This window comes from Podospora pseudoanserina, chromosome 1 (genome assembly GCF_035222485.1).
Source record: "Podospora pseudoanserina strain CBS 124.78 chromosome 1, whole genome shotgun sequence".
Classification (NCBI taxonomy): Eukaryota; Fungi; Ascomycota; class Sordariomycetes; order Sordariales; family Podosporaceae; genus Podospora; species Podospora pseudoanserina.
In genome coordinates, this window is record NC_085920.1 from 7,128,117 (window position 1) to 7,141,500 (window position 13,384).

Genomic DNA, 13,384 nt, shown 5'->3' on the forward strand with positions numbered 1-13,384 from the left:
TCTCTTCCTCAACTCCAAAAAAGACCCGTACAAAATAAAAACTTTCCATCAGGCTCTTAGAAACCCAGGACTCTGCTCACTCGCCCCGCTCACCCCCGTCCTGTCAGCCCAGGTGATATCCACCACCGCCCTCTCCGTATCCCACGGCACAACGCTCGCCCACCTCGGCCACCACCTCACAAAAACTCTGTTCACCGCCCTGGCCAGGGCACTGACCGGAAACGCGAGCACCCCCCAGTTTGCCCACGCCGCCGCCCTCGTATTTTTGCTAGCAAACGGCTCGAGCATATCATTGACGAATGCCCTCCTCCAGTTGTTATTTGACAGCCAGATCCGCCGTTCTTGGTCCAGCGCTAGATACAGCACCGAGGAGAAAACAGTCGTGAGGATAGACAGGCAAATGATAAGCGAGGCGGGGGAAGCAGTATGGGTAGATAACTTGAAGGGTGCCGGTCTGGGAGGGGGGGGAGGAAAGGATGCATCGTCAGCAACAGAGGGGGCGGGGGCGGGGGTTTTCCGGAAGGCAAAGGGGTCGACTGGGGGGGTTTCTTCCGTCTTCGCTTGTGGCTCTGGCTTGGGGGGAGGACCGCCATCGCGGCACATGGGGAATTCGGTACTTTCTGACCTCTCGTCCACGTCGGAAGCGGAGGCTCTTCTGAAGGGGTTGGAGAAGGAGTCCAGGGAGGGGATGTACGATGCTGTGGAGAGGCGGCGCGGTGGGGATGAGCGTTCACTCCTCGGACTCGGGACGCTGGTGGGGGTTCTGGGACGGGAGGGGGGGACTCTGGTCGAGCTGGTTGGGGGGAAAGGGATGTTGAAGGTAGGAGGGGTGAAGGTAGGGGGGTGGTAGTTTTCGGCGTAATTTTTCGGGAAGAAGCGCCAGTGGATGTACCTGAACAAGTATTTCACCCAGGCGAAGGCGTAGCCGACCATGTCGAAGGGGGTGGTGAGGATGAGGAGGATGGTGGAGTAGAACTCTGCTGGGGCGGAGAGGGCAAAGAGGATGACCCAGAGGAAGGAGGTCAAGATATGGCAGATGACTGTGGGGACGGTGGTGGAGGCAGAAAAGACGCCATGGCCGTGGTGGCCTTGACAAGTGCGGCGGCTTCGTCGGGTTGACGTGCGGTTGCTCGCCAGTGAAGGGTCGTCGGGCTTCACTGGTTGCGTTTCCGCGTTGGTGCCCTCTTCAATGACGGTCACCATCTGACCATGCCCGCAACAGCCGTCACTGAGGGCATTGTAATACAGCTTTGGCGCGAAGTATTTGAGCAGGGAGCAGAAACAAGCCGCCTCGGCGTGTTTGCTGTGGGTTTTGGTAGAGTAGAGATGCATCACCTTTTCCCGAATCAGAGATTCAATACGCCGGCGGCGGGTGGCGTATTGATCTTCAACAGCATCCTGGTTGACGAGGATGTTGGTAGTGACGACTTCGAGCGGCGACTTGAGCGTGTCTTTGAGAGACAGGTCCTCGACAGGGTCGTGACGGAGAATTTTCTTGAGTCGTCTCACACGGGCCTCAAGTAGAATCTTATCGTCCATGTCATTCCTGTCGGCGATCTTCTTCTTGAGGGTCTTGATCAGCTGCTTGAGCGGTTCAATATAATCAGGTTTGAACACATCGTCCACCCATTCGCTGTAGTCATTGACCCATTTCTCGAGCTCGTTGGTGATCCCACTCAACTTGACCTCGCGCTTGATGACTGGGGCAACCTCCCATACCAGATCCTCGAAATAGTCTGCGCTTCTGCCGCTGTCCAGATGTCGCTTTACGCAGCCGTCGACGTAGAACTCCTCCTCTGTCGAAAGTTTCGTTCCCAGCAGTTCCGTCTCAAGCTCATTATACCTGGTTCTCAGCTCGTCTCCTTCTTCGTGTCTCTTGATCACCACCTCCAGAGCATCCGCGAACTCGGACGTAAGATAGCGCTCATATTCTATCGTGCCCTTCCGGGCCTCGATTTGCGAGGCGATACCCTGTTTGCATTCTTGCAACCAGTTCAAGCACAGGGCCGCGTCCCAGCCCGGGTTGACGCATAACTGAAATTCCTTGTACGCTCTACAAACGTAGAAAAGCTCGTGCTCCTTCTGGCTAGTGGGGGCGAGAAGAGTATAAGGGGGCTGCCCGGTGACCTCGAAAACTTTCTTTAAAGCCGTCTTCATCTCTGGCTCGTATCGTTGGAGCAAGGGTTTCAGGAATGAGTTGTCTGGCTTTCGATTGTCTTCATCGGTAACCATAGTGACGTGTCCCAAGATTGTGATGAACCCTTCAAGCACCTTGTATAGATCAGGGTTGAAACGATCGTCGAACGAGAAATCCTCTTCAGGGCCACGGGGAGTTGAGGGGGAGGAGCCGCCGGAAGCTATGGAAGGTGATTTGGCGTGGGATTCCTTGGGCACTGAGGGCTTTGGAGCCTCTGGAGACTTCTTAGCATCGCCGGGTGACTGCGGCTCCCCGGGTGGGGATGAAAGAGCACCCTTCAGCGATGGAGAATTCCCCTCCTCAGACGCGTGTATGACCGCTTCGAGCTTTGCAAGATTCGCAGCATGAACGCTGCTTATCTCATGCTCGAATGGATAAGAGCTAGGAGGTGTCTCTGGATCCCCCGTTTTCTCGATGTCAGTACATATAACCTGTCGAATGGGAGATGGGATACTCACCCGGTGCATTCTTTTCAGGCTCGTCCACGAAAACCAGGTTAGGCGGTACCTTCCTCTGCGTCACACGTCTGCCCGTTATCAGCGGCGACCGTTCTTCCCTTGGCTTCTTTGAAGGAGTAACGGGCTTGGGCTTGCGCCTGGAAACCTTCTCCGCAGTGTCTTTCCGTCGGTACTGATGCTGTAGCCGTTCAATGCTGGATGCAATCATATCTCCCTCGTGCCTCAGAGCAGTAGGCGACCCAAGCCCGGACCGCACGCGGGACCGCCACCCAAGAAGCATCTCGTTGAGCCCTTCCAGCTCTTTGATCATGTTCCGAGCCGCATCACGAGTTTCTTTTACCTCCTTTAGGCCCGGCTCCTGCTCCTCTTTGTCTTTCGCCGGGCTGTTGAACACATCGTACATCGAGTTGACCAGATCGGCCAGCCCGCTCACAGTCTCGGGAGACGGACTCTGGTTCTTCTTGAGTTTGCCGGCCTGTTCCAGGATCGGTTTGGCCTTTTCCGCACTCTCACGATGCTGATCTAGGTTCGCTTCGGTCTGGTTGATCAACTGGTCAAGCCTGTTGAGCTGGGGAATGTATGCTCTGCTCGCCCTGCCGAAGTTCTCCACTTGCTGGCGAATTTGATTGATCTGGTTGTCGCTGTCAACCTCGAGCCACCTGACCTTCTTTTCCAACTCCTCGGCTCGCCGCTTGACTCTGTCGTACTGTTCCCAAAGGCCCTTCAATTCTTGTTCCTTCTTTTGAAGCTTCCCAGACATCTCTGACCGCTGCTCTGACAGCATATCCCGCAAGTGCCGAATTTCGGCTTGCACCTTCTCCTTCTCCTTCTTGAGGGTTTCTTCATTCCCTTCTCTCAAGACCTGCATGGCAGTTTCCAGGTGGTTACTGGCGGCCTTGACATCTTCATTTTCGGCTTTCAACACGGCGTTCTCATCCTTCAGCTCCTTCATCCACTCTTCATATTGCGCCTTTTGCGCTTGGAGACCAGCGGCAGTCACTGTGGCAGATTCGATGGCACCCGTTGAAGTGAGCTCGGCCGCTGGGTTGATAGCCTCGAGAGCAGCCCTGAGTCGCGCAATCTTGTCTTCCAGTTCCCCGACCCTGGCTTGCGCCGCTTCTGCTTTGTCTTCGGCACGGGTGATATTTGCCAAGTAATCGTCCCGTTCTTTTCTCGCAATATCGTCGCTCATAGTGTGGACAACCCGGCCGTCTTCGATCACGGTGCCGCCAGGAGTTGTCTGCAGACTCTTCCTACTGCTTAGAGTCTGTTTCAACCTCCGATTCTCGACCTGTTTGACTCTCAGTTGTTGGGTCAGGTCCTTGACCTGGTCCTCCAAGTCATGGTTCATGTCCTCCAAATTTCCGATGAGATCCTCGGCCTCTTTGTTTTGGTTCTTCAGGTGGTAGTTTTCGTTGGTCAACACTGAATTCTGTTCCCTCAACACGTCCCGTTCCACCCGCATATCCGTCAGCTTTTTACACATAACGCTCCCGCTTCGCAGAGTGTTCATCCAGCCTTTCATCGCACGGTCGTAGTCTAGTTCGAGAAATCTAAAGCACGTAACAATAGGCTCATTATCGTTGTAGTCAAACCATTTGCCAACCACCTTGCTTGCTTTTATACTTTTCCAGAAGCCCTCGATAGGAGGATCCGTGGCAGTGGCCAGCAGCTCGCTGAGCCTTGACTCCCCGGCTTTGCTCCACGAGCTGAGGTTCCAAGGATCATAGGAATACCTAATTTTATATATGCTCTCGGATTCTCTGGCATTTGGACGCCTAGGTCGAGCTGGCCGGCGTGGGGGGGTGCTCATGGTTCCCATCTCTGGTGAAGCGCGCGCTTCCAGGGCTTCCGAGTCATGGTGGTCTCCAGACATTGTCGCAGAGCTTTTTGCTGGTTGTAGACGTGTAGAATAAGCAGGCGGCTGGTAACCAAATAACTCGTACCGAGAAAACAAACACGGTGTGACATTTGCGAGAGCGAAGGCCAGGAGCTTCATATCAAGCAGCACCGAACAAACACGGAAACTGGTGGACTGCACAATGAACGGAGCAACTGGACAAAGAAGCGTTGCGGTCTTTGGCCGCCCAAGTTTCGCGACATCATCGCGTTACAGACAAAGACTTTGGGCCTGTAGATGCTTGCGGATACAGGCCCAGAGCTTTCCACTCGAACAACTAAAACAAAGAACACTTCCCCCGCCGATACTGGTCAGATTGTATGTAGCTGTACCAAAGCTGCTAACCAAACACGGGCAACTTACTGGTAACGAATTACACGGCCAGGAATCTCCAAAGCCATAGCTCTTCCTCCATACGTACCACACAGCAAAAATCGTCCACAACTCTGGTGTTGTAAACCCTCAGCACACTCAATGTCGCGTCAATAATACCAACCACGTGCGCCAGGTCCAGTCTGGTCCTCTTCTTGACGGTGTGGTATTATAGGCTGCTTGATGCCAAAAGCCTCGATGATAGCGCTCCACATCTCCATGTCGATTGACATGATAGCCTGATGTCTCATAGGCGCTCTGGCTCGTGATGCCGACTCGGCCTCGTCATCTCGTGCCTTGTACGGCACTGTCACTCAGTGTCAGCATCTTTCATGGTCCGCGCAAGGCTTCAGGATTGTCACGTACCAATACCTGGCAGGCCATTGCCGTCAAATTTGAGCTCGATATTGCCCTCGTGCAGCAAGAAACTGACGTAGAACATGTTCTCTACTGTTTGGCCATACGAATGTGGGTTGATTACGAAGCGTAACAGATCCACGTTGCCACTGCCGTTAAGACCAAGCCCATCCATCACCTGCCGCAACTGTTCTTCCGAGAGTTCAGTCCCACGGTCCGCCTCAAGTTGTCTGCACTTCTCTCGGGCCAAGTCCTGAGCTCTTGATTCATGGGCTTCCAGCCGGACCAGGATGTTCTTGCAAATGGAGGGAAGATCGTTCCTGGTATTTCGCTTGAGGTCTTCTGCCCGGAGTTCCTGAGGTCGTACCTCTATAAGATTGCTGACTTTGAAAGGCGCTGACCGTTTGGTGACCTTTCGGGCCTTCTTCTCTATCGAAAGCGGCCCCAACAGGAACCCTGGCACAGGAGGCCTAAGGATGGCTGGTATCGCGGCGTAGCGACCGAGGTGTTTCCAGTTGGCCATGTCGCCTTCGTCGCCGATATCCTCCTCGTCGCTGCCCAGAGCTCCACGAGGCTGTCTCCTCCTTCTTTGGGTGTTTGATAACTCGGCAGCCTCGTCGTTCTCGATACCACCGCCGTTCCGCATAAACGTAGAAGCCTTAGATATAAATTCATCCAAGTCAAGGCCGCCGACGTTTCCTTGTCCAATCTTCTGTGCTCGCTTGACACTCATGTCTGCGATCGAGACTAGGACCCTGGCGTCAATTGCCGCCTCATTGGTCTGCTTGACCCTAACCAGGGTCGCGTCCTGCTTATCAAGTATGTGAATCAACGGATTGTGATCCTCTCCGATAAGTCGGTCCTGATTCTCCTTTAATTCTCTCCATGTCTCCCGCATAGACCGTTGGATCTGGCGACGCTCCTGCATTGGCTGTTCCGGGTCGTACTCATCCCCATCGCCGTGGGCCGCTTGTACTGATGGCTCTCTAATTCTGCGACGGCTGGTCGATGGGTCGCCACCAATATCAGATGTACGTTTCCGAGAGCTTCTTGTTGGGGGCTCGTTCTCTTTACCTCGCCCACGGACGGCGAGGTGATTGCGGTCGTCCATTTTGCTAGAGATGGGATCCAAGATTAAGCCGACGATACGGCGAATGTGGTGAGTTTGGTGAAGCTTGAGCGAAAGGAAGGACAGTATTTATTACAGTTATTGAACGGTAATTGCAAGTTGAGGTAGACTGGTGACGGGAACTGAAAGAGGGGAGGTGGTATATCTGAAGTTGGAAGACGCATTCATGAGTGGGAAGACGCGATTGCTCGCCAAGGAAAGTTTAGGCAGCTGAAGTGGGGTGTTGGTTCAGCTGGAGAAGTGGGGCAGAGCTTGTGAGCTGGAAGCGACAGGGCTCTTTTTAGTGGGCGTTTGCCCACCGAGGGGCATCTTACAGCGTGACGTTGCAGCTGCTGCCGCCCGTTTGCGCAACAAGTGATTCCATCGCCGTGCAAAAGACAAAGTTGCGCTTTGGTCTCCTAGCGTTCTAATCAGAGAGGCGAGCTGATTGAATAGAGAGAGACCGCGAGCTCTCCGTCGCTCCCGTCGTTGTCGAAATGGAGCCCTTCTCGTTTGCCAGCTCCGACTCGCTTGATTACCCCGTCAGGATTCGTATGTGGGTTGCGCCGATGTTTCTGTTGCTGCTACTTTGCTATCATCGGGCGCGGAATGTGCTGATAGAGAGTGGTGTAGCATAAACCTCGAAGGTGAAGAGGCACCTGTCTTATTTTCTACCCTCCTCGACAATCCCAACCTTCGACACATAGGATCCAACCAGAGGTCTGGCACTCCGTCCGCCCTTTTCCAAACAATGCTGATACCATCGCGTCTAGCCCCTTTTCCGATCTCTATGTCACAGTACAGGTGTGGGCAGGTTCCAAGCCGTTGACTGTCCCTGTTCAGACATCTTTCAAGACCTTTCGAGCCGAGCGCAGATGGGGCGAGTGGCTCGAACTACCTGTCACATACTCAGTCTTACCCCAGAATGCCTGCCTTGCGATAACACTTTGGGACCTTTCCCCAACGGGAGACGGACCTTATGGTCACAGAATTCCTTTCGGGGGGGCTACATTGCCGCTGTTCGATAAGGATAACCAGCTACACAAGGGTCGCCAGAAATGTCACGTCTATAGACATCTTCACGCGGACGGACACGACGACACTACAACCCCCGCTCTAGTCCCTAGGTCACGACCCAAAGACGGAACACCCGAGGACAAGGATGCCGCCGAGTTGGATCGTATGGAGACGCTATTCAAGAAGCATGAAATGGGCGAGATTCCCCGCGTGGATTGGCTGGACCAGCTTGTCTTTCGTGGATTCGAGAGGCGCGGCCTTCAGACGGCCAGGTCATCTCTCAAGGCCAAAGCCATCAGGCAAACAGAGGCTTCTCGGGATGACAAGTCCAGTGCGCAGAACGAGAAAGCGAAGCCAGAACCATCTGGGTACTTTCTGAACGTAGAGCTATCAAGATTCGACTTCCCTGTGGTCTTTGCTGACTATGAGTATCCGGCACCACCCATCTCTTCGTTCCAGCATCTTTCCTCGTCACAATCCAACATCCTACTCAAACCTCCACCAGAGGTCCATTTCGGCCCCGGTATCAGTGTCGACGACGACGAGGGCTACGAAGGCCGGCTGATCAGGGTGTATGACCCCGAGGTCGGTGCAAGAGACAACCCCGCCGAGAGCAAGCATCGCAGATTGGTCCGCAGCCAGCATCGTAATGGGATTCTGGACAAGGACCTCAAGCCAAATGCCAAGGTGCGGGATGAGCTGAATGTGATCATGTCATACTCGCCAACCCACACGCTTTCGCCAGAGGAGAAGGACCTCATCTGGAAATTCCGCTATCACCTCACAAGAAACAAAAAGGCACTCACCAAGTTTGTCAAGTCGGTGAACTGGCTAGATCACTCCGAGTCGAAGCAGGCTGTTCAAGTCCTCGGGAAGTGGACGGACATTGATGTTGACGACGCCTTGGAGTTGCTTGGCCCGACGTTTGATAATTCGGCCGTGCGGGCATTTGCTGTTGAGCGATTGCGCAAAGCTGACGACAAGGAGTTACTTCTGTATCTGCTTCAGCTCGTCCAGGCGCTCAAATATGAACATATCTCGACACGGCCTGGCCATGAGGTCACACACGACTCGTCTTTGGCTCGATTCTTGATATCCCGGGCTGTTCACAGTCTTGCACTCGGCAACTACTTTTGGTGGTATCTCATGGTCGAGTGTGATGATAGTTCCATGGATCAGGGTGAGGAAACTCAGATGATTTACAAGAAGATTGCGTACGATTTCATGGCAGAGCTGGTGAAGCGTCCGGACGGGAAGGAGACCCGAAAGACGTTGCTGCGACAGGCTGAGTGGATTGCGATCCTCTCCAAGATTTCTGGGGAAATCAAGGAGGCGAACGAATCCATCGCGAAGAGGGTAGAGCGCGTCAAGCACTTCTTGGCCGACCCCAAAAACGAGCTGGTGACCATCGACCCACCACTTCCCCTGCCCCTGGATCCTTCGATAGAAATATGCGGCGTGGTTCCGGAAGACACAGTTGTCTTCAAGTCATCATTACATCCTATCAAAGTGGCCTTCAAGACCACCTCTGGTCGGAAATACCCTATCTTGTTCAAGACCGGCGATGACCTCCGTCAGGATCAGCTCGTTATCCAGATCATCACCCTCATGGATAACCTATTGCTGAAAGAGAACCTCGACCTGAAGCTCTCCCCTTACAAGATTTTGGCCACCGGTACGAGTGCCGGCCTGTCACAGTTTGTGCCATCCATGACCTTTCAGGGCATCGCCTCCAAATACCGCGCCAACCCGGCACAGGCCTACCTCAAGCAGAACAACCCCGACGCCCAAGGGCCATTCGGCATGCGCAAGGAGAGTCTGGATACATTTGTCCGGTCGTGCGCCGGCTACTGCGTGATCACTTACATCCTCGGCGTTGGTGACCGTCACCTCGACAACCTGCTGTTAGCTCCAGACGGCCACTTCTTCCACGCCGATTTTGGGTACATCCTCGGCCGCGACCCGAAACCTTTTGCGCCCGCGATGAAGCTTTCCAAGGAGATGGTCGACTGCATGGGCGGGTCCAACTCGGAGTATTACCGGCAGTTCAAGCAGTACTGCTTCTTGGCGTATAGCGCGCTGAGGAAGAACAGCAACTTGATTCTGAACTTGTTCAGTTTGATGGTCGACGCGAATATTCCCGACATCAAGCTGGAGCCGGATAAGGCGGTGCTGAAGGTTAAGGAGAGGTTTCACTTGGAACTGAGCGAGGAGGATGCGATTAGACATTTGGAGAGGATCATGGACGACAACCTGAACGCGCTGGTGCCAGTGGTGATTGACAAGTTGCATGAGCTGGTGCAGGCTTTTAGGGCGTAGTTTAGAGACGGATTTGGTGTTCAGGTGGCGCTAGATATGAATTTTGGGACGGAGAACCAGATATATAGTGGTGGCATTCATGTTCAGGAAGTGATGCCATCGTGCCATTCGCAGCGTCTCTTGAGCCACACGTGATCTTTACGTCTCCCCAAAAACAAAAACACCCTTCCCACTCCTAAACCCGCCCAGGGTCCCCTGAACCGCCTCCTTGAGCGTCTTCTCCTCCGTCTCCCAGTTCCACTCCACCTCCTGCACCGGGCTCTCCTTGAACTTACCCTCCCTCATCAAGTTCAAAATATCCTCAATCATCTTCTTCTTGCCCTCTGGGTTCTCCTTACCCCACTCACTCAACCAAAAGCCTTCAAACCTCAACCTCTTGAAGATCTGCGGCCCAGTCGGGAACGGGAAACTTTGTCTGCTCATCCCGCCATACGTAACCATGCACCCCTTCGGACTCAGCGCCTTCACCACAGCACTCGCCGACTTCCCCCCAACACAGTTCATCCCCAACAACAACGGCTCCTTCCCCCCCTTTGTCAGCTCCCCAAGTCGATCCCTAAAACTCCTGTCCAAGAACTCCTGCTCGGTCAGAACAACATTGGCTCCCAACCCGGTGAGCTCCTCCTTGAGCTTCTCCGTCTCTTCAGGTGTCTCCCTTTCCCGAACGACGTTGATACTCCTCAACCCCCACAACCTCCCAAACTGAACCGCCGCCCTGCCCACCCCAGAATTCGCCCCGTTTTGGAGAAACCACGCCCCCCCGGAGACGTCTTTCCCCTCGCGATACCACCGCATGCTGAGACCAACCAGATCGACATAGTCCTTCAGCATCCGATACGCACTGCACGGATTCACCGACACCGTCGCCACCTGAACGGGCGTCAAACCCTCCCTCTCGACCCTCATCAGTTTCCCCTCCGCCTCCTCAACCAAAGCATGAGTCCTAAAGGTTCCAAACCCCGTCTTGGCAGGGATAACCCAATCCCCCTTCTCCAGACCCTTCACTCCCTGCCCGACAGACAGGACCTCGAAGCAGGCCTCATTCCCCGGTACTGCGGACGGTTGGGCGGTGCCGAGGAGGGTGGTGAAGGGGGGCTTGGAGCCGTAGGTGCCCTGAATGGTGTTGACGTCTGCTGGGTTTACTGGTGCTGCGAGGGTGCGGACCAAGACGGAGCCGGAGGGGAGGGTGGGGGAGATGGAGTGGGTGTGCAGCGACAAGACATCAATAGGTTCGCCAAAGGAGGAGAAGGTGAGGGCTTTGGATTGGTGGTAGCCGTAGGGGCCGGTGAGGTGGCGTTTTTGGGTGAGGGTAGGGGCCGCTCGGGGAGTGGCCGTGGTGAGAGCCGGACGGAGGAGTTTGCTGGTGGGGAGGCGGAGGGCCTTGGTTGTTAGGCGGGGGGCTACCATTGTGAGATTGAACGGCCGTGTGAGAGGTGAAGTGACGGCAAAGGGGCGAGGTGAGGTTGGTGAGAGTGTGTTGTGAATTGTCTGACAGCAGCCTGCCCCGCTGAGAAACTGGGTGGATCGTGGAATTGCAGGGGATAGAGCTCGAGAAAGACAGCACCCAAACTGATGCTGAATACTGTAGCTTCAAGTTGCAACCCTAGTGTAAACGAAAAGTAGCTATTGCAGTGTCAAGCGAATCAGATATCTACAAACCCGAACCGCTCACCCGAGCCGATGACGTCTGCCTGAGCTCTCTCTCTCCACAGCCAGAGCTCCATAGCTCCCAGCCAATCACACCTCACTTCCCGTCCCAAGAGCTCTATCTTATCATAAACCTCCATTGACAATTTCCCATGCCTACCTACCTCATCTCAACTACAAATACCACCCCCATTATATGTCGCAAGCTCCCGTAATTTGACCGAAAAATCCCATCCGGCCTTCCTGCCCCCAAAGTGGCGTGACCCCTTAACACGTCCCCTCTATGTATGACATGCATCGCGAAAGGTCAAAGCGGGATACGACCTTCATCACCATCCCTCCCTCCCTCCCTCGCCTCTCTACCCGTCAATCATCTCCCTTACGCCTTGGCTTGGGCCGTGATTATCACTTCTTATACCAATCATATCATAATACACACGAAAAGTTGAGAAAGAAAACAAACCCCCCAAACTCAGATTCTCATTCCACCCCCCAATAACTATGCTCAGCTGCTAAAAATATGGTATAAAACGAAGTTGAAAAAAAAGCCATGAAATCGTAAAGTTGTCGAGCTCTGAACCTTCCCCCACCCCCCACCCCTCTCCCCCCAAACTGCGCATCCCTCCCCTTGTCAAAAAGCTATGTATGTATCGTCCTCAAAAATAACAAATTCCCCTCCCTCCCTCCCATGAGAATGAAGAAGAAAAGGTTCTCCCGCTTTTGGCAACCTGATGTGTGTAAGAGGGAGAAAAAAAAAAGAAGCGTGTTCGTGAAACAAAAACCAGGAATAGACCAGCAGAAAAAGAAGGCGTGCCAGCCCAATCAAAAGCAAAGAGTCGTACACCTCAAGATAAGGCAACAGAGAGACATGACAGGAAAAAAACAAAAAAGAAAGAAAAACATGACAGAATGGGGTAGTAAACATCAATGAAATCGTCAGTCGCAAATTCAGACTGCCCGTTTACAAAGAAACGAGCCCGGGTATCTTCAATCAACATGTCGCAAATTCACCCATCCCCCTAGTTTCCACGGTACTTTTCCTGGATATAATTCCATTCTTTGCTTGTCCCTTACAGGGCTGTCCCAAGACGGTTGGTTGATGTGTTTTTGTGGTGCGTTGCATGGCTTATTTGATGTCCTTGAACAGATCGCTGCCAAAGCCATCCTCGTCCTTGGCGTCGTCGCTCGACTTGAGCTCCGTCAGTTCCGGGATCATTGGTGGCGGGGGCCCGGTGGGCTTCTTCTCGTCTGTCGCGGGCGGAGAAAGTGGAGTTTTGTCGCTCCGGAATCTGCTAAACCAGCCACTCGACCGCTTCACTTTCCGAGAATCGGCCACACTGCTGGCACCCCTGCTAGGAGGCCGCGATGTCCTTTTGCTCGCTTCCACTCCCTCTCCCTCCACATAGGCCGAGTTCAAAAGCCCGCGGCTAAAGAGGCGGCGAATGCTTCCGGGTCGCGCCGACAAGGTTGGGGAGGCGGGATTGTCTTCGGCCGGGCGTTTTACACCGGCAGTAGTCGCGATGGGTGGGACAGGAGCCGCAGCAGCAACAGCAGCGGCGGCGGCGGCCGTTGTGTTGCCATTCGACTTGATGGCCTCTTTCGGGGTGTCTGGCGGCGTGGGGACGGCCTCCTCTCGTATCGGCGAAGGGAGGGGTGGAGGGATGTCCGTTCCGTCGGTCAGCGCGCCAAACTTCAGGTCGAGGGCTGGAAGCTCAAAGCGCTTGGTTGCAGTGCCATTCGCAGGCTTCGCAGCAGCGGCGGTGTCCTTCTTTGACGGCATGTCGGGTTTGTCTTCGGAGACGGGTCTCGCCCAGAGCAAGTTGAATATGTTAAAGGTGAACGAGTGGGCAAGTTGTTTACCGAATGGCAGGGTTGGGATCGTCCGAGCGCCAGTGGTAATGGCGAGGGCAGTCGAATTGGATTGGTCCGCTACGGGGCGACTCGCACTACTAGACATCGGGATGTCGGAGGAATTGATGGCGTGTGATGGATACAGAAGCTCTGGAAAC

The 13,384-nt window shown here is 54.2% G+C and overlaps 5 protein-coding genes across 5 annotated transcripts; 1 reads left to right on the plus strand and 4 right to left on the minus strand.

The window, feature by feature from the left end:
- Positions 1-5: 5 nt before the first annotated feature.
- Positions 6-4,654, minus strand: QC764_120010 (uncharacterized protein; the record flags this gene model as incomplete). Its single annotated transcript, XM_062943261.1, has 2 exons — positions 6-2,591; positions 2,656-4,654. 2 exons carry the CDS (start codon positions 4,652-4,654, stop codon positions 49-51), a joined length of 4,542 nt encoding a protein of 1,513 aa, XP_062806339.1. The 3' UTR covers positions 6-48.
- Positions 4,655-5,037: 383 nt separating this feature from the next.
- On the minus strand, positions 5,038-6,829 carry QC764_120020 (uncharacterized protein; the record flags this gene model as incomplete). Its single annotated transcript, XM_062943262.1, has 3 exons — positions 6,728-6,829; positions 5,294-6,558; positions 5,038-5,234 (listed from the first exon to the last, which is right to left on the minus strand). The coding sequence occupies exons 2-3, from the start codon at positions 6,393-6,395 to the stop codon at positions 5,038-5,040; spliced, it is 1,299 nt and encodes a 432-aa protein (XP_062806340.1). The 5' UTR covers positions 6,396-6,558; positions 6,728-6,829.
- VPS34 (Phosphatidylinositol (PI) 3-kinase) lies at positions 6,742-10,833 on the plus strand. Its single transcript, XM_062943263.1, has 3 exons — positions 6,742-6,948; positions 7,026-7,112; positions 7,166-10,833. The coding sequence occupies exons 1-3, from the start codon at positions 6,890-6,892 to the stop codon at positions 9,726-9,728; spliced, it is 2,709 nt and encodes a 902-aa protein (XP_062806341.1). The 5' UTR covers positions 6,742-6,889; the 3' UTR covers positions 9,729-10,833.
- Positions 9,867-11,135, minus strand: ETR1 (mitochondrial 2-enoyl thioester reductase; the record flags this gene model as incomplete). The annotated part of the gene is made up of 1 exon (XM_062943264.1): positions 9,867-11,135. The coding sequence occupies one exon, from the start codon at positions 11,133-11,135 to the stop codon at positions 9,867-9,869; it is 1,269 nt and encodes a 422-aa protein (XP_062806342.1).
- Positions 11,136-12,501: 1,366 nt separating this feature from the next.
- Positions 12,502-13,332, minus strand: QC764_120050 (uncharacterized protein; the record flags this gene model as incomplete). Its single annotated transcript, XM_062943265.1, has 1 exon — positions 12,502-13,332. One exon carries the CDS (start codon positions 13,330-13,332, stop codon positions 12,502-12,504), a length of 831 nt encoding a protein of 276 aa, XP_062806343.1.
- Positions 13,333-13,384: the final 52 nt, after the last annotated feature.